Consider the following 25054-nt stretch of genomic DNA (forward strand, 5'->3'; position numbering starts at 1 on the left):
GATGTTTCCTGAGAACTTTGTCGACATAAGTAATATTTAGAGAAGGCAATGTGGGATACAGGAAAGTCAAACCAAAATGTCCCTAGGTATTCAAGAACCGGAGGAGTCATGATAGAGACAGAGTTTGTTGTAAGTGCGCACAGTGCTAAGCATCATACACTGTGCTGTCATAAGCAACCTTAGGCGACAGTTTCACAGCATCAACTTATGAGTGCAATCTTCGCAACTCACCTCTAACAAACAAACCTCGCCCAACTCAGGAAAGAAAAAGCTTCGCTCTTCACATAAAATACTTAAGATGTCGGGCAATCCACCACAAGACCAGGCTCCATCGCCCTCTCCTTCACCGTCACCCGGCATCGCTTCACCAATGCCTCTCGCTGACAACGAAGCAGCAGGCAGCGGCGCCGCATCTCCAAACCTACCACTCACCATGTCCGCTTCAGTCGTCCTGGCAGATCTTCCTCGTGATGCTAGCGCCGCACTCGCAGCTGCGGGAAGCTTCAAGACGGACAAGATCGTAGTGCGGTTTAAACCCGTGGGATCTGCGCCGTCTTTGGCCCAGGACGTTTGCAAGATCAGTGCGACGAGACGGTTTGAAGAGGTTGTGAGGTATTTGAGGAAGAAGTTGAGGTGTAAAGAGACGGATAGTGTCTTTTTGTATGTCAATAGTGCATTTGCGCCTTCTTTGGATGAGGTTGTTGGGAATTTACATCAAGTAAGTGTTAGGTATTTATATACTGGGGCACAGCTACAGATGCTAACATTTTCAGTGCTTCAAGAATTCTCACGGCCAACTGGTTGTTGCCTACTCTCTAACGCCTGCTTTTGGATGATACCAATGAGGTAGATTTCGTCTATCTTAATGATGATAAACAGCAAACCAAAAGCTATTGTCATCTTCTAATTAACACAAACTCCGAGCTATGCAACCTCTATATCTTCTCCGGCTCATCATGCGACAAGCCTCTCTAAACATCAAACAAATCTCTGGGTATCAACAAATAATCTTTACGAATCCTTTACCGCCTTGGTAAAACTCTCGAGCTCCTCCGCTGAAATTGGGTATGTGTGCTCAGGGCCAGGGTACTGACGAGACTTGACGTCGTCTCGGTATGCCTCGATAGCCCTCAAACTCTCACCCCAGACATTGCCGTACTTCTTGACAAACTTGGGAAGAAATCTTCCAGGAGGGAAGTTTCCAGTCATGTCGACTTGCACAAGGACTTGACCAGAGGTGCCGTTGCCAGCGCCAATACCAATAGTAGGAACGGACAGCTTCTCCGTGATGAGAGCAGCAACCTCAGCAGGGACAGCCTCAACAACCATGGCAAAGCAGCCAGCTTCTTGGAGTGCAAGTGCATCTTCGAGAATACTCATGGCACCACTACTTGTCTTGCCCTGGACACGGAAGCCACCGAGAGCGTTTTGTCGCTGAGGTGTCAAACCAATATGGCCAAGAACAGGAATACCGGCAGTGGTAATCTTCTTGATAGTAGGAGCCATCTCCTTTCCACCCTCAAGTTTGACACCTTGGACACGACCTTCCTTGATAAAACGGATGGCAGTCGCAAGAGCCTGGTCAGGGTTGATCTCATAGGTTCCCATGGGTAGGTCACCGACCTGGCGGGGTTAGTTAATGACTTGCATATGTGAGAGCAGGGGTTCCTACAGTAAAAGCCGACTTGGTGGCTCTGGCCACCGAGCGACAATGCAGAAGCATCTCCTCCATGATAACTTCACTTGTATCTTCCATACCAAGCGCAACCATGGCAAGACTGTCACCTACAAGAATGATATCCATGCCTGCATGATCGGCAACATGACCACTAGGGAAGTCATGAGCCGTCATGACAGTAATGGGATCACCCTTGCGGTGCATAGAACGAAGAGTTCCGATAGTGACCTTCTTGCGCTGTGTAGCGGGAGCTGCACCCATGGGAGAATGTGAGCTGTACCGGGACTGCGCCACACCTCCGAGGATGAGGGGCCGTACGGAGCTGCCGATCGTCCGGATGGCCGGCCGATGGGAGGACACGGACACCCGGGATAGGAGAGAGGCACATGACCTCATGGTAGGATTGATAAGGGATGACATGAGGAAGGTGAAAGTGAGGGAAGTGGGTCGTGGTGTTGGTGTTGGTGATGAGGAATGAGGTGTCGCGTGCAGCTTTTGAAGTTTAATAAGTAGGGGAGTGACAGAACCTGAGGTACCTTGCAGGGCAAATTTCAGACCGACAGAAAGTATAGCTCATAAATTCTATGGTCAACGTTTTTGAGTGGAGAAAACTTATGAATAAAATATTGTGTGAAGCTCTTTGTTTCCTTTGACAGTAAAGATGAAGAATTAGCTCAAAAAGTCGGGGAAAGCATCGGTTTTATTCATGTTTGAGCCATGATGAACCCTACGTTGTATATTTGAGTATCTTGGTGTTTTTTCTCAGCACCCCTGGAACTGCAGCTTCGCCCCACGCTTTCGCTTTTTCGGGTGGTTCTAGTCAACAAATGGAAGTCGAAATTTAATTTGGGCTAGACCCTTCAGGGCAATAGGAGGGGGGGCCAGACGGTAAACATCCAGTAAATGTTGAGCCGCCAGTTTTAATTTCTTTAATAACAGCCCTGAGAAAGAAGAAAGCGGTCTAGACGTTGATGAGGATATAAATATTCTATATGATATTAGATTTACTGAGTGCTTTAAGCTACAAAACATAGAGGATCTATTGATCAATAGTGAGCCGAGGTTGTTTGTCCTGTGCCGAAATGGTGGTGTACATCGCTGTAGTGGGGATGTGCAACGGTTGTGGTTGAGGTCAGTTCAGGTGCTTGACTTGCTTGTGGTTGTACCCGAGGAATTGGAAATGGAGGGGTCTCACGATGCATCCATGCCGAATACGCATGCGAGAACCGAGGGCCTCTTACATCAACTCAGTACGTAGCATAAGCCCTGAGTTTATGAATATCGGCTTATTGAAAGCCATCTGCTTATTGATAACCCAAAGTTTGGATATTCAGCCATCCAAAACGTTTATCCAACAGCCACTGCATCAACGTTAATTTTGCATATGTTGCCCTGACAAATCCAACATCTTTGGTACAAACTTCAATCAGCTGTAGCACAATGGTAACTTCCACTACCATCAAGTGCTTACCCCATTCAGATTCACGTCAGACCAAAGAGCTTATGTTGGTCAATCATCTCACAAACCATAATCAAGCTCAAAGCTTAACATGATCCAAAACTTGGATTCATGAGGGGAATGACTCGATTAGAATCTAGCATCTGTTTCAGTCCGGACAATGTTTCATGCCTCCAAAACAAACTACCAATAAGACACCCCCAGAACTGTCGATCTCCCCTTATTGCGGAACACCGCGGCCTTATCGATAACGGCCACTCAGTGAGCTAATCAACTGTGAATGGACGACTTAGTGGCACCTGCCGTACGCGGGCGGCTTATCACGGTCGTCCACATCATATCCTCGTGACTTCCGTTGGACTTGGACTGTCTTGTCTTTAAACCCAACTTCATCTTCCTTTCTTTCTCAGCCACCGCTTTTAACGTTTCGTCGCAAAACCCAACACAACTTCTCACACGCTCTTCTGTACTTTCACGAGCTACCCATCAAGTATCGTCTATCGCGCCGGTTCCGGAGCCCTTTGGATACCCTTACAACCCCACATCGGAAGCTGTCTCAACCGCTATCATGAGTAGCCCTCGTCGTAGAATAGAGACTGATGTGAGTTTTTTACACGATATTGAGTCGCCAGAGAATGGTAACTAATATGAAATGTTTTATAGGTTATGAAGTGCGTCGTGCTTGGCAAACTATCATCTTGTTCTCATACTAACATATTTGCAGGATGTACGAACCTTGACTGAATCGCCTGGCTTTTTACTGACAAGAGCAGGCTCATGAGCGACTATGAGGTCACCCTAGTTAACGACAACAGTAAGGACATCTACTTGATCAGGACGAACCCCGCTGACAGACATCAGTGTATGCCTTTCTTCGCTTTTGGCCTCAGCCATGTTCTGACCGATACTTGTAGGCAAGAGTTCTTCGTCAGATTCAAGGGACCAGCCGAGAGTAAGTATATAGTACATGCACTGATCGAACATCGTCGCTGACTCTAGCAGCCCCCTTTGAAGGTGGAACATGGAAGGTTCACGTCGAGCTTCCCGATACATACCCTTACAAGTCTCCGAGCATCGGCTTTGTGAACCGAATCTTCCACCCTAATATCGATGAGCTGTATGTTCTTCGCGAAATCCGGCCTTTCAAAGATCTCCTTGGCTGACAGTTTCAGGTCTGGCTCGGTGTGTCTGGATGTTATCAACCAAACCTGGTCGCCTATGTTCGACATGATCAACATCTTTGAGGTGTTCCTCCCCCAACTCCTACGATATCCCAACCCGACCGACCCTCTCAACGGCGAAGCAGCCGCACTTCTTATTAGGGAACCCAAGAGCTACGATGCAAAGGTTAAAGGTGTGTGGAAACGTATTCTTGAACGAGGCACAACCACTAACTGTAGCAGAATACGTTCAGAAATACGCTTCTAAGGATGCCGCGGACGAAGCCGGAGCCGAGAGCGAAGACGACGACGAGCTGTCCTCAGTTGCGAGCTTTGGAGACGACGATGACGAAGAACCCGCAGGCCGATTGGATGATGTATAGAGGACCGGTTCGCGGGAGGATTTACTTGGACGAGCGTTGCGATTCATACATGGCGTCATAGGATCAAGGGACGGATTAGGAGCTATCATTGGACGGAGTTGTAGCAGCACCGCGCAGGCTTGGACTCAGATCGCATTTTCTTTTATGGCTTTAGGTCGATTTGCTACAAAGTGCTTTGCTTGTATGTTGTCGAGGAAAGCTGGGCGGAATGATTGTGTTGGATGTCGTGACTTGCTGGACAGCGTATTAAGAACAATTGAACACGCCAGTTACCTCAAAAACTCTATTAGGAGGTCCTACAGCATAAGTGAAGGATAACTGAACTCTAACTCTATAGGTTGGGCCACGCCCGGGTATCATATCTAGTAATTGTACATAAACCAAACGCCTTGCTATTCTTCCTTAATCTGAATCGTAGTCAACCAATCCTGACGCAGCCTTCTCTGTAGCTTGCGCCTGCGCTTTGTTTGGCGGTTCCAAAGTATGCGACTCTGCTTCCTGTACTGGCCTCTTACGCTTAACACCAGGTAATCTAGCAGGTCCCTTCATCTCACTTCGCGCATCATTCAAAAAAGGATCCTTAGCAGCGCGAGTATTGCCCATAAGCTCCGAAACGAACATCTCTTTGCGCTTCGAAATCTCCTTATCGGCTTTGAGTTTACTCCCATTCTTCATATCCTTCTTACTCTCTCCAGTCTTGAACAGTGGTTTCGACAATGCGCGGTCTCGACCGTCGTCCACAGGCCCAAAGTCAACTAACGCTGCGCGTCGAGCATCTTCTTCCGTGCCAGGAAGGATATCAATGCCCAAACTCATGCGGTCTTGCAATGCGCCTGTGGCTGCTGCATCGCGCTCGCGCTCTTTGCGCCCTGCCCTAAAAGCGTTCCGTAGTTTCTGATTTTGCGTATACGGATCGTCCCAGTATTTCGCCGATGATTCTGTAAGTTCTTCTATCCGTAACGTCGCATTCTTGAGTTGTTCCCGATCCGCTATCGTCTTCTCGAGACTTGCAAACGCATTCTTCCTAAGCGCCTCCCTCTCCTGGTCCGTCATTATAACCGCATCGCCCTCGCGCTGTACATCCTCGCCGGTATCCCTCTTCGTACCGCCCGCGACGACCACATACGCCGTATTCTTCGGATCCGTGCGAATTTCAATCTCGCCGCCGCACTCAACGTGCTTGAACTTGAAACTCCATATCGGCGTTGAGAAGTAACTTCCCACGCGACGCTTCTCGGCGTTGAAGCGCACGCCTTGGCCGATGATTGTGGGTTTCGGACAGGTGCTGCACCAGACGGCGTATGGGAGCTCGAAGCGGACGGTGAGGGCGCCGGGTTTTGAGGCGCGGGATCCGAGGGGGTGTTTTTTGTTGAGAGCGTTGCCAGATATTGTGCCTTCGACGTCTGGGGGGACGTAGCGTCCCATGTTGAAGCCCTGCATGGCTGCGGTTGTTGTGGCTCGTGGCCAATATCGAGTGTTGAGATGGTGTTGAAGGGAAGATTGAAGATGGAGGATGGGCGATATTTGTGGTGGAGATACGTCACTGCTTAGTGGGGTCCGTGTTTGGTGTAAGTCGATATATTGTCTGAAGAGGAAGTACGAAACCCGAGTGTCCTTTTATGAGTATCTGATGATCTATAGGAAGTCGCTGTAGATTTAATACATTATTAGTAAGTGATTGATTTGCATGGCAGAAAGTTTAATCTTTTCAGTTTCAGTCATGACAACTAAAATCGACACCTCATATAGCCTAGATGGGTAACAGAGAAAATGTCCCCTGAGGCTCAGACTGTTAAAGTAAAGTAGTCCAAGTGCTAGTCTAATCTATCATAAGGTGACCAAAATATTTCATCTCTTACTTTCAGCAGCCAAATCTTCTGGCACCTTGGCGTAGGTAGCCCAAGAGACTAAAGTACCCCCTACAAACTGTCCTGAAATCTTCGTCTCTCAATTCTCGTCCTTCTCAAGTTTTCCAATAACCGGCTCCAGGAGCAGAGGCAGATAATCTGCAGCGTCTTGGCCAAAGGCAAAATCCCCGGGCTTGACCTTGTACATCTCCTCCTCATTCTCAGCCTCGGGGTTGATCACTGCGATACGCGCGCCTTTACGTCTGGCCTTGTCAATGTAGCCAGCAGCTGGGTACACCTGGGCAGATGTTCCAATGACAAGCATGAGATCCTAGAACGAAGATTAGTTGGTGAAGTCTCATGATTGTTCTTTATATAACTCACCACTTTACCCTCGTAGAGCCAATTTGTAATACCCATCATCATTACTTGATCGAGGCTCTCGCCGAACCATACAACACCTGGTCTTTGGAGGCCTGTCTTGCACTGCGGGCATTTGGGGATTTCTTCTCGAGGAATGGGATCCAGAGGATGATTGGCGTCAAGAAGAGGGAATGGTTTACCGGGTTCGACGTCCTCTGAAGCTTGTGCTATAGCTGGAAAGAAGGGGTCCTTGTAGTTTCCTCGTTCGATCCATGAACAACTGTCATTGTTGCACTTGATGTCGAACAAAGATCCATGAAGAGTACGAAGTTGCTCTGGTGGGTGATTTGCCCTCGGAGATAGATCTAAATAGCCATTAGTAAATCAGACACCAGTATGATAATATGGCACCTACTATCGACATTCTGCGTCAGGCACAAAAAGTCCTTGTTCTTCTCCGCCAACTTCGCCAAAGCATAATGCGCAGGATTCGGCTCAACGCGCAACGCCATATGACGTCTATACCCATAAAACAGCCAAACTAAACCAGGATCTTCATCAAAAGCGTCTTCAGTAGCGAGCGACGTAGCATCGTGGTTTCCCCAAAGACCACCAGCGCCTCGGAACGTTGGAAGGCCGGATGAAGCTGAGAGACCAGCGCCGCAGAGGGCGAGGATGCGCTTGCTGGAGCGGAGAGCCTCGTGGAAGGCTTCTACATCATTGTGAGGAGCCATGGTTGTGAAGAAGCGGGATGTTGATCGGAAGAAGATGGATGGTTTGAATATTGTCATTATATACAAGTCAGTGTAAGTGATAAGCTTAAAAGGGCTGGAGGGGTCGAAAATAAGCTACAAGGATTATAGGCAGGCTGCCACTCTACAGGTGAGTTGTGTCATTCAGCGTGAGATGTGATTGGATCATTGTGTAGGCAACGAGTCTAAAGTCTCCCGCGGCCAATGTTGAATTATGATAGAATGAACGCCGTTGCAAGAAGATAGAGTATCATCAGTTATGGTGATTGGCGAGCCCAGTGGAGTAGAGGTCATGGCTAAATTCTCAGTATGGAGAACAGTATCAGCGAGGCTGCTGCCCAAACTCAGATATGTGGGTTTGGCTCAGGACCAACAGAGGGGATTGCCAATATCAGATCATCTTATTGAAGTGTTGGTTGGAGAAATCACATTGAGTATGTATCTTCCCTGTTTTGAGACGGGTGAATTGCTAACGGCTTTACGCACAAGATAAGTAGAAATAGTCTGTGTTAATACAATTAATTCCCACATGCTCATTAAAGTATATATTTACAATCATAGACATCTTCGAATTTCCCCTACTGCAATGTCGATTGGTTGTAGGTTGATATCGTTTTGACTGGTTGGTCTGATACTCAATGGGTTTCATAGTTCACGAACCATCCATCAGTCGAAACGAAACACAATTTGTTTACATCTAGCAAAATTGATACAGGCAAAACTCTAACCAGCAAATCTCACCACTGGTCAGCTTCTTACTTCCCTAGCGGAGAATTCAACGTTCTAGTGTTGGTCGTTTCGGTTTCAGCACGGCTCTTAATTTGAAGCACGCCAACAAAGATCCGCTTACAACCAACAGAACTCCATCCAACTAATAAATATCTTCCCACTTACAAGAACGCAATGACCTAAGGATAGTCAAAGCGATGAATCCTCCACTTAAGGAGACACAGAGTAAGCACTTGAAAGACCGCGTAACTTTTGGTCAACCCCCGTCAATCAGTTTGGCCTACGTTTCGTGAACGGGCCGTTTCGTTGCTCGAGTCCTGAAATTACGGGCTGAGGTCCGTGTTGATGGTGTTTAAAAGGATTGCTTATCCCCAAGTAAAGAAATAGAAAAAGGAACCTTAATCAAACTCTTATACCAATTAATTCAATCATTAATAATGGCTGCCAAATTCCTCACCACAGCTCTCCTAGCTGGGACAGCCCTCGCTAGAACAGACCTCGCAGGCTGCACAACCTACGATACAGTCGTCAGCAATGCCAATGGCATGTACGCTACTAGAATCTGGTACGTCCCCGACTCGGGCGAGATCTGCGATTTCCTCGACTGCGGCGGCGGCCGAGCTCCTCCCAAGACTACCGTTCCTGGATGTCCTGCCTATGAAGGCACAGAGACCTACTCTCCTCTCTTTATCGACCCCAAGACTCTTGGTTCTGGTCCTATCAAGACTGGTGCTGCTGAGGATGTGAGCGCGTCTGCTACCATCACTGAGGCACCTACTACTCAGACTGGTACCACTGAGGCTACATCCGAGGCCACCACTGAGACTGAGTCCGAGGCCGAGAGTGAATCTGAAATCGCGAGCAAGCCTATTTACTCTACCATTCGCCGAGCCAATGACACAGGCGCCTTCAACACACACTCTACACCCGGCCATGCAACTTTCACTGCCTCTGCCTCTGCATCCACCGGAGCCGGATCCGATTCTGGCTCCGCTGCCTCCGACTCCGATTCCGCTTCTACACCGGCGTCTACCGTTTCCACCGCCGGTGCCGCGATGCCCACAGCCGGTGCTTACCTCGCCCTCGCCGGCGCTGCCATCTACGCTGGAATGCTATAGATTGAATATGGGATGTACTGGGAAGATATCAATTTTCATTTTTATATACGTAATAATACATGTCTATGTCCTTGCCGCTTGACCCGTAAGCAAACGCCTTTACCCATATGTAACCACCACAACCATGATATTCCGCCATTCCGCCTTTTTGAGATCTCTCGTATCTACTATCTGCCGTTTCCATCTAGTCACCGTTTTTTTCGTTGCTCCTCCCCCGCCTTCCGCCCTCCGCCGTAGATCCCCGGGTTCCACCACGACGAGCAATAGGGCGTTGAAGCTGATAGGTCCATTCAACAACGCGTGCTATCAAATGACAAGATCTAGATCAAGAGGGCGTCTTAGTCCCTTGATGTTGTACATTGCATTCAACCTATCTTGAAAGGTTGTGCCGTGCCGTGCCTTGCTTATTAGATGAGATGAGATGCATATAAGATCAATAAATAAACAAAGATCCAAAAACGTGAAGATGCAGCGACAATTCGTAATCTGACCTCATTCCCAAGTTATTCGAAAACATACATCTTGGTGCTTCATACCTTGACCGAAACTTGATGATCGAATTGTCTTACTCCAGAATCTATCCTCTTTGTCTCGCTTCCCCCGCAAAAGGCTTGCTTGGTTCCCGTTCCCACATGACCTTTTCTACAACGAACCGTTACTCCTACGAGTCAAACACCGTCGACTAAACTCGCGATCACACGCCCTGCTTTTGCTCCTCCCCCGCAAAGACAAAGCCCGCCGCTAGCCGTACACCCTCCTGTGTGCTGACGACTACATCATTGTCACAATCCTTGTTCTTCTCGAGTAACAAGGAAACTCTTTTGATCCCAAGTACAGTGACCGCCTCTTCAGACACTCAACCTGCAATCTTTCCTTTCACGAAACAGCACCGCTCCAGAAACTCGCAGATATAACATCGTCAGTTCGTATATTCATCAATATGGGCTCCCACGACTCTTTGAACCAAGCCGAGGGTGCACCCCGGTTCTGGTACCGCGATAACTTCTTCCTCACAAACGACAAATCCTATCTATGTCCCCGAACTTTCAACAAGTCCCTCGACGACAACTGGTGGAGCAGCCCTTTGCCAAATGGACAACTCCAAAAGGTGCTAGATAACTGCTTGACTCTGGCGGTGTACTATACTCCTCAGACCGCCGAGGAGATGAAGAGTAAGTCGCAATTGACCTCTCGTTCTTCCCTCTGTTAACAGTAATCCAGGAAATGGCATTGCCTCGCCAAAAGATGGCTCTCCGCATAAGATGGTCGGTTTTGCTCGCGTGGTGACCGACTACGTAACCCTGGCCTATCTCACAGACGTCTTTGTCGTCGATGAATTCCAGCGGCGGGGATTGGCGTCATGGCTGATGCAGGCTCTCAAGGAGATAGTCAACGAATGGAAACACATGCGCGGACTCCTCCTCATGACCCACGACCAAGCCGCAGCGAGGCTGTATCAAAGAGAACTAGGCGCCCAAGAGTTCGAAAAGGGGCCGTCGGCCGGCCTAGTAATGCTCGAAATGGCTGGTCCAGCCGAGAAGCCTGCACCCAAGCACTGATTCACTTTTGGTCCTTGTTATTTCTGTTATCTAGCGATGCATTTACTCAGGACTCGTTGTCTGGGTGACTTTCCTCTTTTCGAGGTTGAGGGTTTGGTTTAGCGCTGTGATCCGGACATGGCGGCTCGTGTCTCAATGGCGCGTTTGTAAGGAGGAGCAATGGGGGGCTGGACGGGATCTAGAGAGACATAATCCTCAGGGAGCTTGTATGAAGCGTCGGAATCAAAGGCGGATAGATCTCCACAGGCAATGAACGGTGCGACCCATCGACTGCTTCTCTCCGTGTCCTCGGGCGATTCATCGTAAACCTCCATTTCCACAACACCCTGGTCCTTTGCTGTCGAGTCCTGCATGTCAACATCTCCCTTCTCCTTGAGCATCTCCTCCAGTCGTCCACCAACACCGAGGGGCTCCTCAAGACTGGCGCGGAATCCAGCGGGGGGCTGGAAGTTGATGCACACGATGAACGCTTCCACACTGCTTGCGCGACTACTGCGCGGCTTGGCGACGATGACCTTTTCGAAGAAGATCTTGAGTTGAGCGTACAGGACGTCGACGTTTCTTCCACGGAAGATCTTGGCGACGAATTTACCTCCGGGCTTCAGGACACAGAGGGCCAGGTTAAGGGCAGCGAAGAGCAATTGCGATTGAACGTAAATATCGAGGTCATGGAGACCTGTCACATCAGGAGCACCATCGCTCAGCACAAGATCAACAGGATGCTCAGCCTGTGTTCCAGCCGATGTGGGATCGTAAGAAGAATCAAGGGCAGAAAGTAGCAGGGGCACCGTCGCAGGGTGTGTAATATCGGCTCGAAGAGTGGTGATGCCGGCAAGAGGTGAAATAGGCTGTAGGTCAATCGAAACAATCTTGACGTCCTCTCTTGGCTTTGTAGTTTCCTGTTGTTCCACTTCAATCGGTTGGGTCTCGTTGTCGCCGTCCTTGGGTAGAATTCCCATCATCTGCTGTCGAAACTTGGCTTCCTTATCCTGCCAAGCAGCTCTGCCAAACTTCTCGCCCTTGATCAATACTCGGGATAGTACTTGCGACCAACTTCCGGGAGCGGCGCACAGGTCAACGACTCGAGTGACATCGGCGAAGAGGTCGAATTCTACAAGGATGGAGGTTAATCACAGTACATTCTCCCTTATGCGGAGTGTCTTACCCTCGTCGAGCTGCAACAGCTTAAATGCACTTCGCGCACGCCATCCTTGTTCTTTGGCGAGCCGGTAGTAGGCGTCACGCTTATCTTTTGAGGACTTTCCCATGGTATCGACGGTTTGGTGATGTCGGCGTTGAATTTTTTGAAGTCTGAATTTGGTGCCCCGCGGTTGGTGGGGTAGAAAATACCTACGTCTAAGTTACCCCTCTAAGACCCCTCTGAGGTATGGGACGGGATTGGCTTGGAAACTCAGAATCAATCAAGTTGCTATTGTCTATTAAGAGCTCTTGTAATCGTCTAATTTAATTCATCTAAGTCTTTTCAGCCAGACCCTAACCTTCAATTCCCAGCTCTTCTCCTACGACTTCCAGGGCTTCCCGTAACAAGCTGCTAACTGCATCATGCCCGCTTACACCAGAAGCCCGTACAATAAGAGGATACAGTCTTAGAAGATGTTTCCTTCCCTCGCTCTCAACATTTCTCAACTCAGGGATAGCGTCCTTATCGCTCTTCAGGTCAACAAGTTTTCGTAGAATCCATGTCAACTCCTTTCGCTGGCTTAGAGGCTGAGGCATTCTGCCCCGAAGAGGCTGATCGGCGATGTATGCCCTTAATGTCAATGCGCATCGAAGTATGAGGAATGGTGCAGCTGTACTAGCAATCCTTGAGTACAGGGTAACGGGTGACTCGGCAAAGCGGCTGTGCTTGGGATCAGGGAATTGAGGCGTCGGAGGCTGAATGACAATTGTTGGTTCGTCTTTGGAGGAGACCATGGCGAACAGGACCTCGCAAGCGTCATAGGCCATCCTCACGCGCTTTGCCGGAGGAACAGATACCGTTCGACCTGCTCGAGAATTGTAAAGCGCCGATAGACCTTTCTCGTGTGTCCCATTGATTATCGACTCCTCTTCTGGCGAGGGTGCATGGATTATCGATGTCTTGAAGAGGCTTTCTGCATAAGCCGCTCTGGCCCTCTCAGGAACAGCTGTTGCTCCAAGAGACGGTATGATCAGTTCTCGTAGCTTGTGGAAAGCTGCAATATCGAAAGCCTCGTCGTCAGAGAAGTCGGTTTCTAAGGGAGCGATACTACAGTCCGCGCTCATGATTCCATCAGCAATCGCCACTATAGTAGTCCATATGTTCTTAGTAACTTCTTTTGAGAGTTCAAGACTAATAATATGTGACAGAGTCGCTTCAAGGATGGTGAGCGCTGTAGAGGTGGCCAGCCTCCATGGCTGTGTCGATTTAGTAATTGTAGAAAAGCCGTATTTCAGCGCAATTGGTTTGCACAAGGCCTTCAGAGCCTCGTAAAATGAGTTGCTGCTATAGATATCTGAGTCTGACGCATGCTCAAGGATGAGTTTTTCAAGTGTCTGCATGCTCGCCTTTGAGAGCGCAATGTAAGTGCGCTTAGAACCAGGCTTGGACGGGCTGGGCTGCATAAAAGGCAAGATTGCAAAATCCGCAACTTGTGTGATCATGGCTGACGGAACTCCTTTGATGTCGGTTCGGATCATCTGAACAGCTTCAAGGATGTGTGCCTGCAAAGGCGTCACATACTCGATGTCTGAGACATAACTACCAACGGTGGCTTCGTCCAAGGTTCTGCGGAGCAACTTCAGGATCCTGCCTACTCTCTCAACCTCGAGATCATCTTTAATGAGTCGATATATTTCGGTCAGGACAGAAACGTAGGCCACGAGGCAATTCTGGTTGTCTTCAGCCTTGTCGCCAATGGGTTTGGAGGTTGGGACTCCTCTTGCCCACAGGTCCCATGAACTGTTGATCGCGGTCTTGCTGAAATCAGACTTGCCATCGTTGTTGGTTTCGGAGAGAATATGAGCAAGAGCTTTGAAGATCGCGGTATTAATATCAAGGACGCTGAAGTCCAGTAACGTAGTGAAATGAGTGAGCAGTTCCTTCCACAGGTCGTCGAACGAGGGATGAACCACAAGAATGTCGAGATAATTAGCTAGAAGGCTTGAGATGCCGTTGAGGACAACAACAGCTGTCTCTGTCCACTCAGCCCGGTCGCCATCATCCGCTTCTTCCTCTTCTCCTGACTGCAGGACCTTGATCTCCTGCTCGATCGACGACAAAAGCTTGAAAATGACTGACTTGACGCATATTGACCACGACTCTGGGTTAAGTCGGTCGCCATATGCATCGAAGATTCTGAGCAAAGTCTGAATGGCACTGTTGCGAAGCTCGAGTCTATCATCAGTAGTAACGTTCGTCAATCGGAGCAACAACAACATCCACAACGCTGCATCAGAGCACTTGTGGCTTTGGTCGGCTGCCATCTTTTCAAGATCAGATACATCGGTGCATTGCATCATCTCTGGAGGAATGTCGAGTGACTCGTTCTTTGACGATAGGAAGTCGCTTAACACCCAGAAGAAGGTTACAGTCTAGAGAAATTAGTACTATCCAGACAATCTAGATAGAAACTTACCGTCAAAGCGATGTTAAGATCGTCATCTTGTGAGCAGAACTTGTAGAGATTATCTACAAGAATCAAGAAACACGAGTTTGGCAGCGAGGCCAGAAAGTCTGAGCAGATAAGTTGAAGGGAGTTGAAAGATGACCTGATGAGCTTTGCTGATCGGGTGTCGAGAAGGATCGGGTTGGCCACTGAGCCACGGCGATACTCATGATTGACGTCTCTTGTCACAAAGATGGTACCGATAATCTCAAAAGCTATGTCCCATCCCTTGATCAAAGTCTCTCCGTTACTCTCTATGATACTTTGGAGGCCGTCAAGAATGATTTTGTGGATGTCGATATCTGTCGAATGGCTCGCGAGAGAAACCTCACGATCTGTCTTGAGCAGAGGCTCTAACGACCTACGAAGAGCCTCAAAGAACCGCAGTTGCTTCTCGCCACGATCCTCTTCCGGCAAAGAAGAAGTAACATTGGCAGCCTCCAGAACCAGCTTGACAAGAATTTCAGCTGCTCTTGTTCGGACAGATGAGTTTGTGTTTGACGAGGTCAAGGTGTCAATCAGCTTCTCTGTTAGTACATCCCAGCCAGACTCCTTGGGACTGTACTCTAAAAGTCGATCAATGTTGATGTTAGCGAGCTCGCCAAGTTTTGCGAGTGCAAACTTTTCTTCCTGGGTTGATCCAGAATTCATCTGCCCAGAAGCTCTGCGGCCTTGTGCGGCGGGAGCCTTGAGCTGCTGTCCATCAGACGGCGCTTTAGTTTGAGAGGCCGCGTCTTCAGACTTCTCAGGTAGCTTTTGCACCAATAAACTGCAAATGGCCGCCACGACTTCTAAGAACGATTCATTGGGGAAGTCGGCTGTACTCTCAATGAGCCTCGAAGCTGCAGTCTCAACCGCACGAACCTCAGAACTGAAGTTTTGCATCAACGTTGCCATATCGTTATCCGCTCCAGAATCGGGTCTTGATGTTCTGCCAGGAGCCTTTCCACTGACGTAAAGCACAAAGTCTGCCTGCTGCAGAGTCTCCAGTATGATATACCAGGCACCGGATAAAGTCGGTCCCAAAGCTATTCCCAGGTTCAAAAGTGCTCGTAGACATAACAGATTGCGAGTGTTCAAGGAAGCGACTGAAACATCAAAAGATGCTTGCCGTCCCTTTTCAGCTGTAGGCGTGGTGGGTGTTAGACTATCGACGCTGAGAAGTCCTCGGGCATTGCTGAAAAGACTGCCATCAGTTGGTGTACTCGGTGTCTGGGGACGGGTCTGGCCAGAGTTGACGCAAGCAGTAAGAACATTAGGCGGAACAGCTGCTTTGCCCAAAGTTGTGAGGAAAGCATCGCGGGGTGTTGATAGCTGCAACAAACCAGCAACATGGGCAAATCGCTGGAACGCACGCACCAGCCCGTGGTAATACTCAGAATCGAGGGCAGCGTACAAGAACGTTGAGCAAGTCGCAAGAATGGCTGGCCAACATTCTTCGACGATTGTGGCACAGATCTTAACCTCGGCATGCTGAGGGTGATCTTCCAATGAGAGTGGATTCAAAGGAACTGGGTTCCTTCTGAATGACGCCGACCTTTCCAGCTTGCCCTTTGGAGATGCGCTGTCTTGCTCAGGTACTGGAGAGTCTCGCCCAAATTCCTGTTTGGACGCTCTCTTTTTTCTAGCTTCGCTTGGGACTGTGAGGGACAGGACGAACTTGGCAAGACCATCAGAAACAGACGAGATACAGTTCAGTATCAGGCTGTATAGGTAAGATTCGGGAATCGTGGGGGCTTCCGTCTTGTCAAGTTGATCGATACAAGGAACACGAACCGAACTGAATTGCGTGCTGATACCCGTTGTTGTGAGTTCCGATCCAACTGGCCCTGTCATTAGTCCAGTCATGCCACTGGCCTCAGCAATAGCTTGCTCAGACGAGTTTCCCGTGTTTGAGCTGGCCGTAGGTAATGATGATTGAGGTCCAAGGCCAATCACAGCAGGCTTCTCGGTACTTAACCGCACGAATGTAGCTATCAAGGGTTTGAGGACATCCTTTTCTCCTTCGGTAGCATCGAACATGGCATAGATTCGCCTGAGAAGAGCGTGGTCCGCAAAGATTCCTCGAAACACCTCCATGCATAACGCTCTTTTCCATAGAGTCTCGTCGTGGTCAAGAATCTGTGTTAGCACAACCAGTGCCTCGCCACATTCTGAGGGCAAGATGCTGATATGCCTACGTAGCATCGTGTACAGAATTCGCATCAGTCGCACGGTAGTTGCAAAATTTGGCTTAGCCTTGAGTGCCGCTATCAGGAGTGGCATAACCCTGCTGCGTAAGATCTGGGCTTGCTCGGGATGATTACTGAAGACAGTGGCATGATTTGTTATAACAGACTCGATAAGTTCCAGTCCAAATGTCTGTTGAAGTCCCGAGACGCGAATGAACTCTGGTCGTTGGTTTTCCGTCATGAGACACAGATCATTGAAGATCTGAAAAGGTTAGATATTGTAGTTAGAGGCATGGTAGCACATACTCGATAGGCGTCAGTTGCCGCAGGATGGTTTTCTGAGTATTCGGGATCATTGTTTCCAGATCCTTCACCTGCTTTTTCTGTCTCCAGTCAGAGCGTGCTTCGTTGAATTTCCTAGCAAGACTCACTATCTTCAGCAACAACCTTGTCAAACACCGACACGACTAGTTGCTGCAGTGTCGCGGCTGAAGTATGGTTAACAATAGCATTTTTACTACTTTGAAGAGTAAAGCAAATATTCAACGTTGTAACCAACAGGTTCCCCTTAAGGTCTGACGCGTAATTCTGGACAAGAGACGGCAGCGCCTGCAAGATCTTGAGCTGTACATCGAGACCAGCTGATGTAGCTTGCATCAACGCCTCCAAGACCTGGTTCAGCTTTGACCGCGGTAAAGCTTGGGAGACGATGAGACGCTGAAGACAAACGATTGCGATTGCAGTGAATTTTGCATTTTTCGTTCCACATGCTATGATGAAAGGGTTGACAAAGTTGGGTTTCTGAGATAGCTCTGTATGCAAGTCAGATATAGCTTCCACTAACAGCGGGGAGCTCTAAGACCTTCAGGGGCAGTCTGTTCAGACGGATTTCTCAAATTCTTTAATTCTTCTAGCGATTTCTCTGCGGCCTATACTCATTGTCAGACAAATCCCTTGCGACGATGGTCAAGACAAACTCACTTGTCGCAGGTCATTATGCTTCCTCTTGCTCTCCTGAATAAGATTGGCCAGCTCTGTGGAAAGGAGTTGTGTCGTCATCTTGGGCAAACCGCTCAGGTTTTTAGCTCAGAACAGAGCATGTGGTTTCTTCGTATGTCCATACAGCTAAAGAGATAATTTTCTTTTGCCGATTGATGATGTATCTCTCTTTACAGGGTGTTGATGCTGGTAGGCAGTGATGTGTCCCTTGTAGATGATGCGGCAGAATTTCTCACCGCCTGCTATTCACGTGGGGCGTTCATGCGATAGATTGAGGTAATCATGGCAATTCGAGGCTTTCCATCATGACTATTCCAACGACATGAATTTTCAATAAAGAGAGGAGCAAGAGCCAACACGTACAATTCTAACAATTTGCTGTATTAGACTTCATTGGGCCAGAAGAGTGCAACGACGTGGCTTTTCGGACCTTCATGTCAATCACCCTTGTAATGAGGTTCAATTTCTCGATTGAACTATTTCAAAATTCTCTCCAATTTAAAGGAGAGATATTTTGGGATGATATTATCTCAAATCTATCGTATGGAACCCCTTTCAGAACTTCTCGTCATCACCGCGCTAGCCACGTCGAAGCACTCGTACACAGCAAAATACTCTGCCCTCGTGTTATAGTGAACTAAGCATGATGCTCAGTTATGAATCTCGCCAATAACCGAAATGAATCGTCCAAGACGGCTAAACTGCAATGATGATTCTCAGTTGAAGGCCTTGTAGACACATTCAGCTTGAAATCATCTCATTGATGGAATCTCTTATAGCCAGGTGCCCAGTAGGAGACTCTGTATGGCCGATGCATCAATTGAATCAAAACTCAGTTCATACGTGCTGTCGTATATGATTAAGCAGAAGAAGCCCTGCAAACCATCCAAGCTGGCGAACAATACTACATGAGTTGACTGAAACCACATCGCGGCGCATGCTGAACAGCATATCCCAAAATTTCATGCATCACATGTCTAAATTTCTTTTGTGGGTTTTCAGAGGTTTACCCAAACGATCGTAAATCGACTTGGCCCACGCCCAATCTCTAATAAATAATACGCCGCTTGATGTTTGTTAGTTCGCGATCGTGACTTCACGTATACGGCTGGACCTACCAACTCCATAACCTTATTTAGCACCTTGCTTCTAGTATTTGATGATCTTAGACGGGAGCATTGTTGAAAAGGTAGGAGACGGATTCTCCGTTGTGAGTTCGTCGAATGGCCTGATACATCAGTCAGTAAGATCATTTACGGACAAGAGAGGAGATATCATACCTCGGCAAGAGTTCCAGAGACATCGATGACCTTGAGCTTAGGGCATCGCTCAATCTTATCACCCACTGTTTAAAGTCAGTACACAATATCAATAAGCGCATATGAGTGCGCGAGCCATAACGTCAAACTTACAAGGCACAGCTGGACGAATGTTAGCATATAAACATAGGCATCAAGAGATGAGTTACTTACTGTTGGTAACAACTAAACCTGAAAGGCAAGAATTGTTGATGGTATCGATGGCCTTACCACTCAAGATACCGTGAGTAACAATAGCATAAACCTCACTGGCGCCATGCTTGTGGACAGTCTCAGCAGCCTTGGCAAGCTATAATATGGTTAGTTGGTTTCAATACACGATCCTTGCTCACTTACAGTGCCACAGGTATCAGCCATATCGTCGACCAGGATGGCGACCTTGTCCTGGACGTCACCGACGAGGACCATGCGGCCGACAACGTTGGGACGAGGACGTTCCTTGTGGATAAGGGCGAAGCCAGTGTTCAGGCGGTCAGCGAGAGAAGTAGCACGCTTGGCGCCACCGGCGTCAGGGGAGACAATCACGCAGTTCTCCACGTTAAGATTTTCCCTGATCCAGCGAAGGACAGAGGGCTCTGCGTAGAGATTATCCACGGGAACGTTAAAGAAGCCTTGAATCTGAGAAGCATGGAGGTCCATGGTGATGACATGGTTCTATATCAGTGTTAGTGCTTTCTCGTATATCGTGTTAGTGATAAACGTACACATCCTGAAACCTGGAGCATGTTTGCAATCAGTTTAGCACTGATAGGAGCTCTGGATTTATCCTTCTTGTCTTGGCGAGCGTAAGGAAAGCTGGGGATAACAGCAGTGATACGTCTAGCCGAAGCAGTTCGACAAGCGTGGATCATGATGAGCAATTCCATGAGTCCATCGTTGACATCTCCAGGAGCAGTAGACTGAAGAATGAAGACATCCTCGTCACGAACAGACTCGCCGATAGAAACACTAGTCTCTCGGTTGGAGTAGTTAAGGCTCATGGTGTTTGCGATATCAATACCGAGTCTTGAGATATATCAGCAACTTGTACACCACCTCACAGGCGCTGAGTCACGCCTCTATACAATAAGAGGCGGAAACTCGAATTCACATACCGGCTAGCGACCTTGGTACTGATTTCGGGGTGGGAGCTCCCCGAGATGAGCTTGATTTCGTTCGCCATTTGATCCAACATTGTCAAAGAGAGGAAAGAAAAAGAGCGGGGCGAAGAATTTTTGGCGGCGAGGAATAAATAACCGCGAGCGCCTCGGGTTAGAATCGGAAGTTGCAGGTATGTGATTCACAGTCAAGAGCAACACCCAGGATAGGTGAGTATAGCGACACACAAAAGAAGAGATGTTTTCTGTAGGATCAGAAAGAGGATTATCAGGCTCCGATCAAATTCCAGAAGTCAACCATTAATGAGGTTCAAAGTTTTCCTTTCCGGGTTTGAGTTGTGGAGCAGTCGGAGCTACGGTATCCGTACGGAGGTAAATAGTGCTACACCACCTAAAATGCTCCATTGTCTTTTCGTGAAGACCAAGGCTAGGCTGGGTCATGTGATAAGTAGAAACTACAGTGCCACTGCAATTGATTCCAGCTAGAAATGGATTTGCGGGGGGCTTAACTTTAATTCGGGCGTAAAGACGTGTTGAAGCGGTCATGATGAACGCACCTGACGATAATTCTACTGCTAGAAACAAGACGCCTCTTACTTCAGTCGCATAATTGAAGACGACATATTTCCTTCCAATCAGTTCGACGTCATTTTTCAGCTCTTACCATCTTCGCCTATAAAAAAGAGAATGGTAAACCACTGTAGCCACTAAAATTACCCTGCCTTTACCCCTCCATTCAATTCCTTCCATTGCCGGCTTGGATCGGAACCGATTACCAGGATAAAAAATGGACCTGGCTTGAACCTTCCTTTGTTACCCAAACTCAGACCCAGACCCAGACCCTTCCGAGAATCATTTCTGAAATCATCTTAACTAAGCCAACTCCCAACTCAACGACTGATTTTATGATTCACGATTGCGATTCCGACTCTTGATCACTCAACGAAGCGACTACGATTCTCTTTTCTTCAAAACTCATTGCATTCAGCAAATAACCGCCACGTGATCCCGCATACTCAAGAACCAGTGATTTGATGCCCCGTCACAACTCTTCGCCTTCAAACTTCACCGCTTGCTCGCCTCACCTATCTCTTGCAAACCATGTTGGATCCGGTTCATCTTCCAGCATGGCACACCATCATTCCTTTTCGCCGCGGTTGAGTCCCGCTTTGACTTCGACTTCGTCTCTCTACGATATGGGACGTAACCGAAAACTCCGTCTTCTCGTCGCCGCCACCGGACCCCGCGATACCTCCTGGGCTCAAGCACTCGTTGTGCGCCTCTCCAAGAATCCACAGATCGAAGCGCGAGCAATTGTCGACGATGTAGTCCCGCGATTGACACAGACCATTATTGTCATGCAGAATAGAGGGTTAGCGCTTGGCGCAGGCGATAGGGCCGACGATATTGAATTCTATCGACAACAAGCATTCGAGTTGGTAGAGTGGGCAGATCTCATGGTCTGCGTACCACTTGATGCCGATAGCATCGCCAAGATGCTCGCCGGCGTAACGGACACTTTCCTCGGAGAAGTACTCAGAGGATGGGATACACAAAAGAGCATCGTCTTGGTACCTGGCATGAGCACGCACATGTGGTCAAACCCAATGACCAAGAAGCATTTGAGCAAATTGCACCGAAAATGGAACTGGATACGTGTAGTGACGCCGATATTGTGGCACTACGAAGGATCGCCAAATCCGAAACGGGTGCCGAACTGGAACGGTTTCAACGAAGTTTTGGGTATAATCAAGAACCAGGCCGACCTACTAGGACTTGGCCGTGATATTGAAGTTCTGACTGGGTTGGCCATGACAGATGATGCCGACGTAAGAGTCCAGTGCAAGCTGCCACCAGAGATCTGGACCATTATTCTCGATTATGCAGGGGATTGGGAACTATCAAAGGCTCTAGGGATGTATACCAACCTACCGATGCCCAGGGCTTGGTCAAGCCAGCCTAGAGACCCCAACGATCCACTCAAGGTGTACGAGCACGAGCTCGAATGGACAGTACTTACTGGCAATTCGGCTGCGATATGTAAGAAGATATCGCAATCTCCGCCTGAATTCCACGACATATCCGCTTTGGTCATCAAGTTGGTGATCAAGTTTGGTCTTATAGATGTGTTGGCATATATGGAAGCCAATCGACCTGATCTCTTCAAGGCATTCGATGGTACCACACTTCCCACTAAAGCATCCGCCTATTATCCACGCACTGATGTGCTAGACTATTGGAAACAGAGCGAATGGTTCAGGGACCGACATGTATATGATGCGGAAGCAGTCGACGGTGCCTCGAGGTTTGGCCATGTTCGTGTGCTAGACTGGTGGTGGCGCCGATCTGGATTGGGAATGCGTTATACCGAGTCTGCGCTGGAGCAGGCGAGTGGAAATGGCCATCTCTTAGTTCTTGAATGGTGGCGCGACGCAGCAGCTCAGGACGACAAAGTTGTTCTACGGCCGGGCCGGTCTCTCCTATGGGCGACACAGCACGGACAAGCTGATGTTTTGCGCTGGTGGGATGCTTCAGGTATTCCCGCAGCACATGGCGACAGCGTCGCCAAAGTGGCCAGTCGTTGGGGTCAAGTCGAGGTTCTGGAGACCTGGCGACGGCTCAAAGGAGATGACAAGCTCGTGTTCGATGCCGAGGTGCTAGTTTCACCTACCATATTCAAGCACTTGTCAGTGCTGGAATGGTGGCGCAACTTTGCCCATGGAGAGCTTGAAGGTATGGAAGGTCGAAAGCAGTTGGTGGAGTTCCGAACGTGCAACATCGAAGAGGCGCTCGAAGACAGCATAGGAGATCAGAGCGCTGTTCGACGATGGTGGACACAAAATGGACTCAACCTAGGACTGCGAGACGAAGAGTGGCTCAAGACGCGATATCTCTAGAGAGGTTTTTCGGTACACACGGCTACGCCACAACTCTACATCGGCATGTCAGCCCTGAATCCGGGTGTACGGAAAGGGTGTGGCAGTTGAGAGACATGCATGGGTGCATGCCGCGTGGTAGAGTAGGATTATAAGGGGAATGCCGGCTCGTGCTAGCATCGGGTAATGGTGATCAAGGTTTTCTGTTCCTGGCATTGGTACATATTTTGAAGCGCAGGCGTCATTCGACATTAGTTTGGAGTCTTTTGTTGAGACTGGTCTATATTATGAAGTTGCAGCATCCGGAGCGTTTCTTTTATGGAAAAGGGGGCGTAGGATTTGAACTTACAAGCATGTATAAAGCACTATGAAAATAAGAGGAACAATGGCGTTTTGTGCATATCAACTGATTTGTAACATTGGTGTCATAACAGTTAAAGATTGTCATCTAAACGTTGATATCGACAGAACTCACTCAATCTAGGTTGTCCAACACATTGTAATTCCCACCCATTGACTTCCTTCAGTCCGGTCGATATGATCAACGACATCGACTTTCATGATTCAGCATCAGGCCTAATGTAAACTAAATAGATAAAGTGTATATCATCTTGGCGCGAAATCGCCAAGCTGGAATAGACATCCGGGGGTGGATCCTGATCGAACAGTTGAACTATCTCCAAGAGTCAAGGAAGAGGCTCATCAACCGGCCCGGTTCATTCAATAAAGTAGGCAAGAGACAACGATTAAGTCAATAGCTTAATGCGCGACTGCCGACCGCTCAATTGTTAGTTTCTAAGCTTATTTTCCTTTCCTGTTCAGGTTGATGTCCTTCATCGTGGACAAGGATTCCTATTCTCCACACACCCTTGTTTCTCTTCTGGAAGATCTCTCTATCCATTCAGAGCTGTGATCGTAGTTCTGTGGCGCTGGTACAGTAACCGGCTGTTGTGAACCGGCAGAGCTTTCAGCCTCTTGTTTACATACGAAAATGAAGAATTGGAGTGAGGGGCCGGGGTATTCCGTGCCCACAGCCCATATGGCATGTCAGTGATACCAGCGTCTTTTTCATTACGTTTTCCCGAGTTGGAGTTCGTGGGGCCCCGCGAGCCCAGACATTCTCTGATGATCTTGGTCTTTTTGTTTTTTTCTGGAGTTTGCGGGGAGATCTGGGGAAGTGAACTTGGCGAGCAACGTGAAGGTATTCGCAAAAGTACTTGGCTTAGATTTGGAGAAAGAGATTTTTTACTCATGAACAGTTGGGGTAGTGTGCTACAGCAGGTACAATACTTCCAGGCTAGACTGTTTACAGCATATTTTTCCCGCATGTTCTTATCTTGCGGGCGTCTTCTCCAAACCAAATAAGCGTGGTCAGGGGAGGGGAGCCACTGATAAGAGCCTAGAACCAGAACCAGTGCCTGAACCAGAGGCCCATTGTCTTGGATTTTACAGGGTTTGTATCATGGCCAAGATATCTCTATAAGTTGATTGCAACACATATTAGGTACAACTTTTCAAAATCTACTCTTTATTTCAGAGAACAAGATAATTGATCAGTTCATTCTCTCATTATGACTCGGTCACAATCCGTCAGGCAAGGATCAGCGCTGTTTAGCTTAAACCCATGCTTAAAATTAAGAGCGGGAAAAAAAGACCTCGTTCATCTTTCCCCCGCATTTCCATTTCTCTCAGCACTGAATGTACCGTTGCCTCGGTATTGCTCTTCTCCGCATGACTTGACTTGGTTTTGTTTTATTACGTACGAAGTCAAGTTGATGTGTCTGGGGTAGGAACTAGTTTTGGAGCCGCGGTCAAGGTAGTGTCTGGGAGCGCGCTGTTGGAGGTCCATGGAGGCCATGACTCTATATGACCATTAACTGAGAGATGCCATTGTATA

At 48.3% G+C, this 25054-nt stretch overlaps 10 protein-coding genes across 10 annotated transcripts; 5 read left to right on the forward strand and 5 right to left on the reverse strand.

Moving 5' to 3' along the window:
* Nucleotides 1-298: 298 nt before the first annotated feature.
* On the forward strand, nt 299-836 carry B0J16DRAFT_387192 (ubiquitin-like autophagy protein Apg12-domain-containing protein; the record flags this gene model as incomplete). The annotated part of the gene is made up of 2 exons (XM_046131650.1): nt 299-718; nt 774-836. The coding sequence occupies 2 exons, from the start codon at nt 299-301 to the stop codon at nt 834-836; spliced, it is 483 nt and encodes a 160-aa protein (XP_045979938.1).
* Nucleotides 837-1011: 175 nt separating this feature from the next.
* On the reverse strand, nt 1012-2098 carry B0J16DRAFT_322842 (ketopantoate hydroxymethyltransferase-domain-containing protein; the record flags this gene model as incomplete). The annotated part of the gene is made up of 2 exons (XM_046125732.1): nt 1012-1623; nt 1673-2098. 2 exons carry the CDS (start codon nt 2096-2098, stop codon nt 1012-1014), a joined length of 1038 nt encoding a protein of 345 aa, XP_045979939.1.
* A 1607-nt stretch (nt 2099-3705) lies between these two features.
* On the forward strand, nt 3706-4680 carry B0J16DRAFT_322843 (ubiquitin-conjugating enzyme; the record flags this gene model as incomplete). Its single annotated transcript, XM_046125733.1, has 6 exons — nt 3706-3738; nt 3801-3808; nt 3911-4089; nt 4140-4254; nt 4310-4491; nt 4541-4680. The coding sequence occupies 6 exons, from the start codon at nt 3706-3708 to the stop codon at nt 4678-4680; spliced, it is 657 nt and encodes a 218-aa protein (XP_045979940.1).
* Nucleotides 4681-5082: 402 nt separating this feature from the next.
* On the reverse strand, nt 5083-6105 carry B0J16DRAFT_273214 (CWC16 protein; the record flags this gene model as incomplete). The annotated part of the gene is made up of 1 exon (XM_046123629.1): nt 5083-6105. The coding sequence occupies one exon, from the start codon at nt 6103-6105 to the stop codon at nt 5083-5085; it is 1023 nt and encodes a 340-aa protein (XP_045979941.1).
* Nucleotides 6106-6247: 142 nt separating this feature from the next.
* Nucleotides 6248-7725, reverse strand: B0J16DRAFT_346721 (DHS-like NAD/FAD-binding domain-containing protein). The gene is made up of 3 exons (XM_046128489.1): nt 7306-7725; nt 6912-7255; nt 6248-6858 (listed from the first exon to the last, which is right to left on the reverse strand). Exons 1-3 carry the CDS (start codon nt 7679-7681, stop codon nt 6628-6630), a joined length of 951 nt encoding a protein of 316 aa, XP_045979942.1. The 5' UTR covers nt 7682-7725; the 3' UTR covers nt 6248-6627.
* Nucleotides 7726-8700: 975 nt separating this feature from the next.
* B0J16DRAFT_346722 (uncharacterized protein) lies at nt 8701-9560 on the forward strand. Its single transcript, XM_046128490.1, has one exon. The coding sequence runs from the start codon at nt 8809-8811 to the stop codon at nt 9487-9489; it is 681 nt and encodes a 226-aa protein (XP_045979943.1). The 5' UTR covers nt 8701-8808; the 3' UTR covers nt 9490-9560.
* Nucleotides 9561-10429: 869 nt separating this feature from the next.
* On the forward strand, nt 10430-10857 carry B0J16DRAFT_322847 (uncharacterized protein; the record flags this gene model as incomplete). The annotated part of the gene is made up of 3 exons (XM_046125734.1): nt 10430-10661; nt 10711-10754; nt 10807-10857. 3 exons carry the CDS (start codon nt 10430-10432, stop codon nt 10855-10857), a joined length of 327 nt encoding a protein of 108 aa, XP_045979944.1.
* Nucleotides 10858-11146: 289 nt separating this feature from the next.
* Nucleotides 11147-17925, reverse strand: B0J16DRAFT_272675 (FtsJ-like methyltransferase-domain-containing protein; the record flags this gene model as incomplete). Its single annotated transcript, XM_046123608.1, has 9 exons — nt 11147-12159; nt 12214-12398; nt 12425-12450; nt 12606-14621; nt 14666-17128; nt 17173-17249; nt 17298-17678; nt 17729-17795; nt 17848-17925. 9 exons carry the CDS (start codon nt 17923-17925, stop codon nt 11147-11149), a joined length of 6306 nt encoding a protein of 2101 aa, XP_045979945.1.
* Nucleotides 17926-18912: 987 nt separating this feature from the next.
* Nucleotides 18913-20469, reverse strand: B0J16DRAFT_169564 (phosphoribosyltransferase-like protein). The gene is made up of 7 exons (XM_046122387.1): nt 20279-20469; nt 19889-20189; nt 19521-19838; nt 19338-19473; nt 19278-19286; nt 19146-19210; nt 18913-19093 (listed from the first exon to the last, which is right to left on the reverse strand). The coding sequence occupies exons 1-7, from the start codon at nt 20356-20358 to the stop codon at nt 19031-19033; spliced, it is 972 nt and encodes a 323-aa protein (XP_045979946.1). The 5' UTR covers nt 20359-20469; the 3' UTR covers nt 18913-19030.
* Nucleotides 20470-20908: 439 nt separating this feature from the next.
* On the forward strand, nt 20909-23568 carry B0J16DRAFT_346731 (uncharacterized protein). Its single transcript, XM_046128491.1, has one exon. The coding sequence runs from the start codon at nt 21316-21318 to the stop codon at nt 23176-23178; it is 1863 nt and encodes a 620-aa protein (XP_045979947.1). The 5' UTR covers nt 20909-21315; the 3' UTR covers nt 23179-23568.
* Nucleotides 23569-25054: the final 1486 nt, after the last annotated feature.

The sequence above is a fragment of the Fusarium flagelliforme genome (assembly GCF_020744385.1).
Source record: "Fusarium flagelliforme strain FIESC 12 MPI-CAGE-AA-0113 chromosome Unknown B0J16scaffold_6, whole genome shotgun sequence".
NCBI classification, from domain to species: domain Eukaryota; kingdom Fungi; phylum Ascomycota; class Sordariomycetes; order Hypocreales; family Nectriaceae; genus Fusarium; species Fusarium flagelliforme.

Coding starts and splice junctions, on each gene's coding strand:
- B0J16DRAFT_346721 (XM_046128489.1), bottom strand. CDS start 7,681: ATGACAATATTCAAACCATCCATCTTCTTCCGATCAACATCCCGCTTC. Junction 7,256..7,305: donor CCTGACGCAGAATGTCGATA/GTAGGTGCCATA, acceptor ATGGCTATTTAG/ATCTATCTCCGAGGGCAAAT. Junction 6,859..6,911: donor GGCTCTACGAGGGTAAAGTG/GTGAGTTATATA, acceptor TCTTCGTTCTAG/GATCTCATGCTTGTCATTGG.
- B0J16DRAFT_346722 (XM_046128490.1), top strand. CDS start 8,809: ATGGCTGCCAAATTCCTCACCACAGCTCTCCTAGCTGGGACAGCCCTC.
- B0J16DRAFT_169564 (XM_046122387.1), bottom strand. CDS start 20,358: ATGTTGGATCAAATGGCGAACGAAATCAAGCTCATCTCGGGGAGCTCC. Junction 19,474..19,520: donor TGGCTGATACCTGTGGCACT/GTAAGTGAGCAA, acceptor ACCATATTATAG/CTTGCCAAGGCTGCTGAGAC. Junction 19,094..19,145: donor TCTCTGGAACTCTTGCCGAG/GTATGATATCTC, acceptor CTGATGTATCAG/GCCATTCGACGAACTCACAA.
- B0J16DRAFT_346731 (XM_046128491.1), top strand. CDS start 21,316: ATGCCCCGTCACAACTCTTCGCCTTCAAACTTCACCGCTTGCTCGCCT.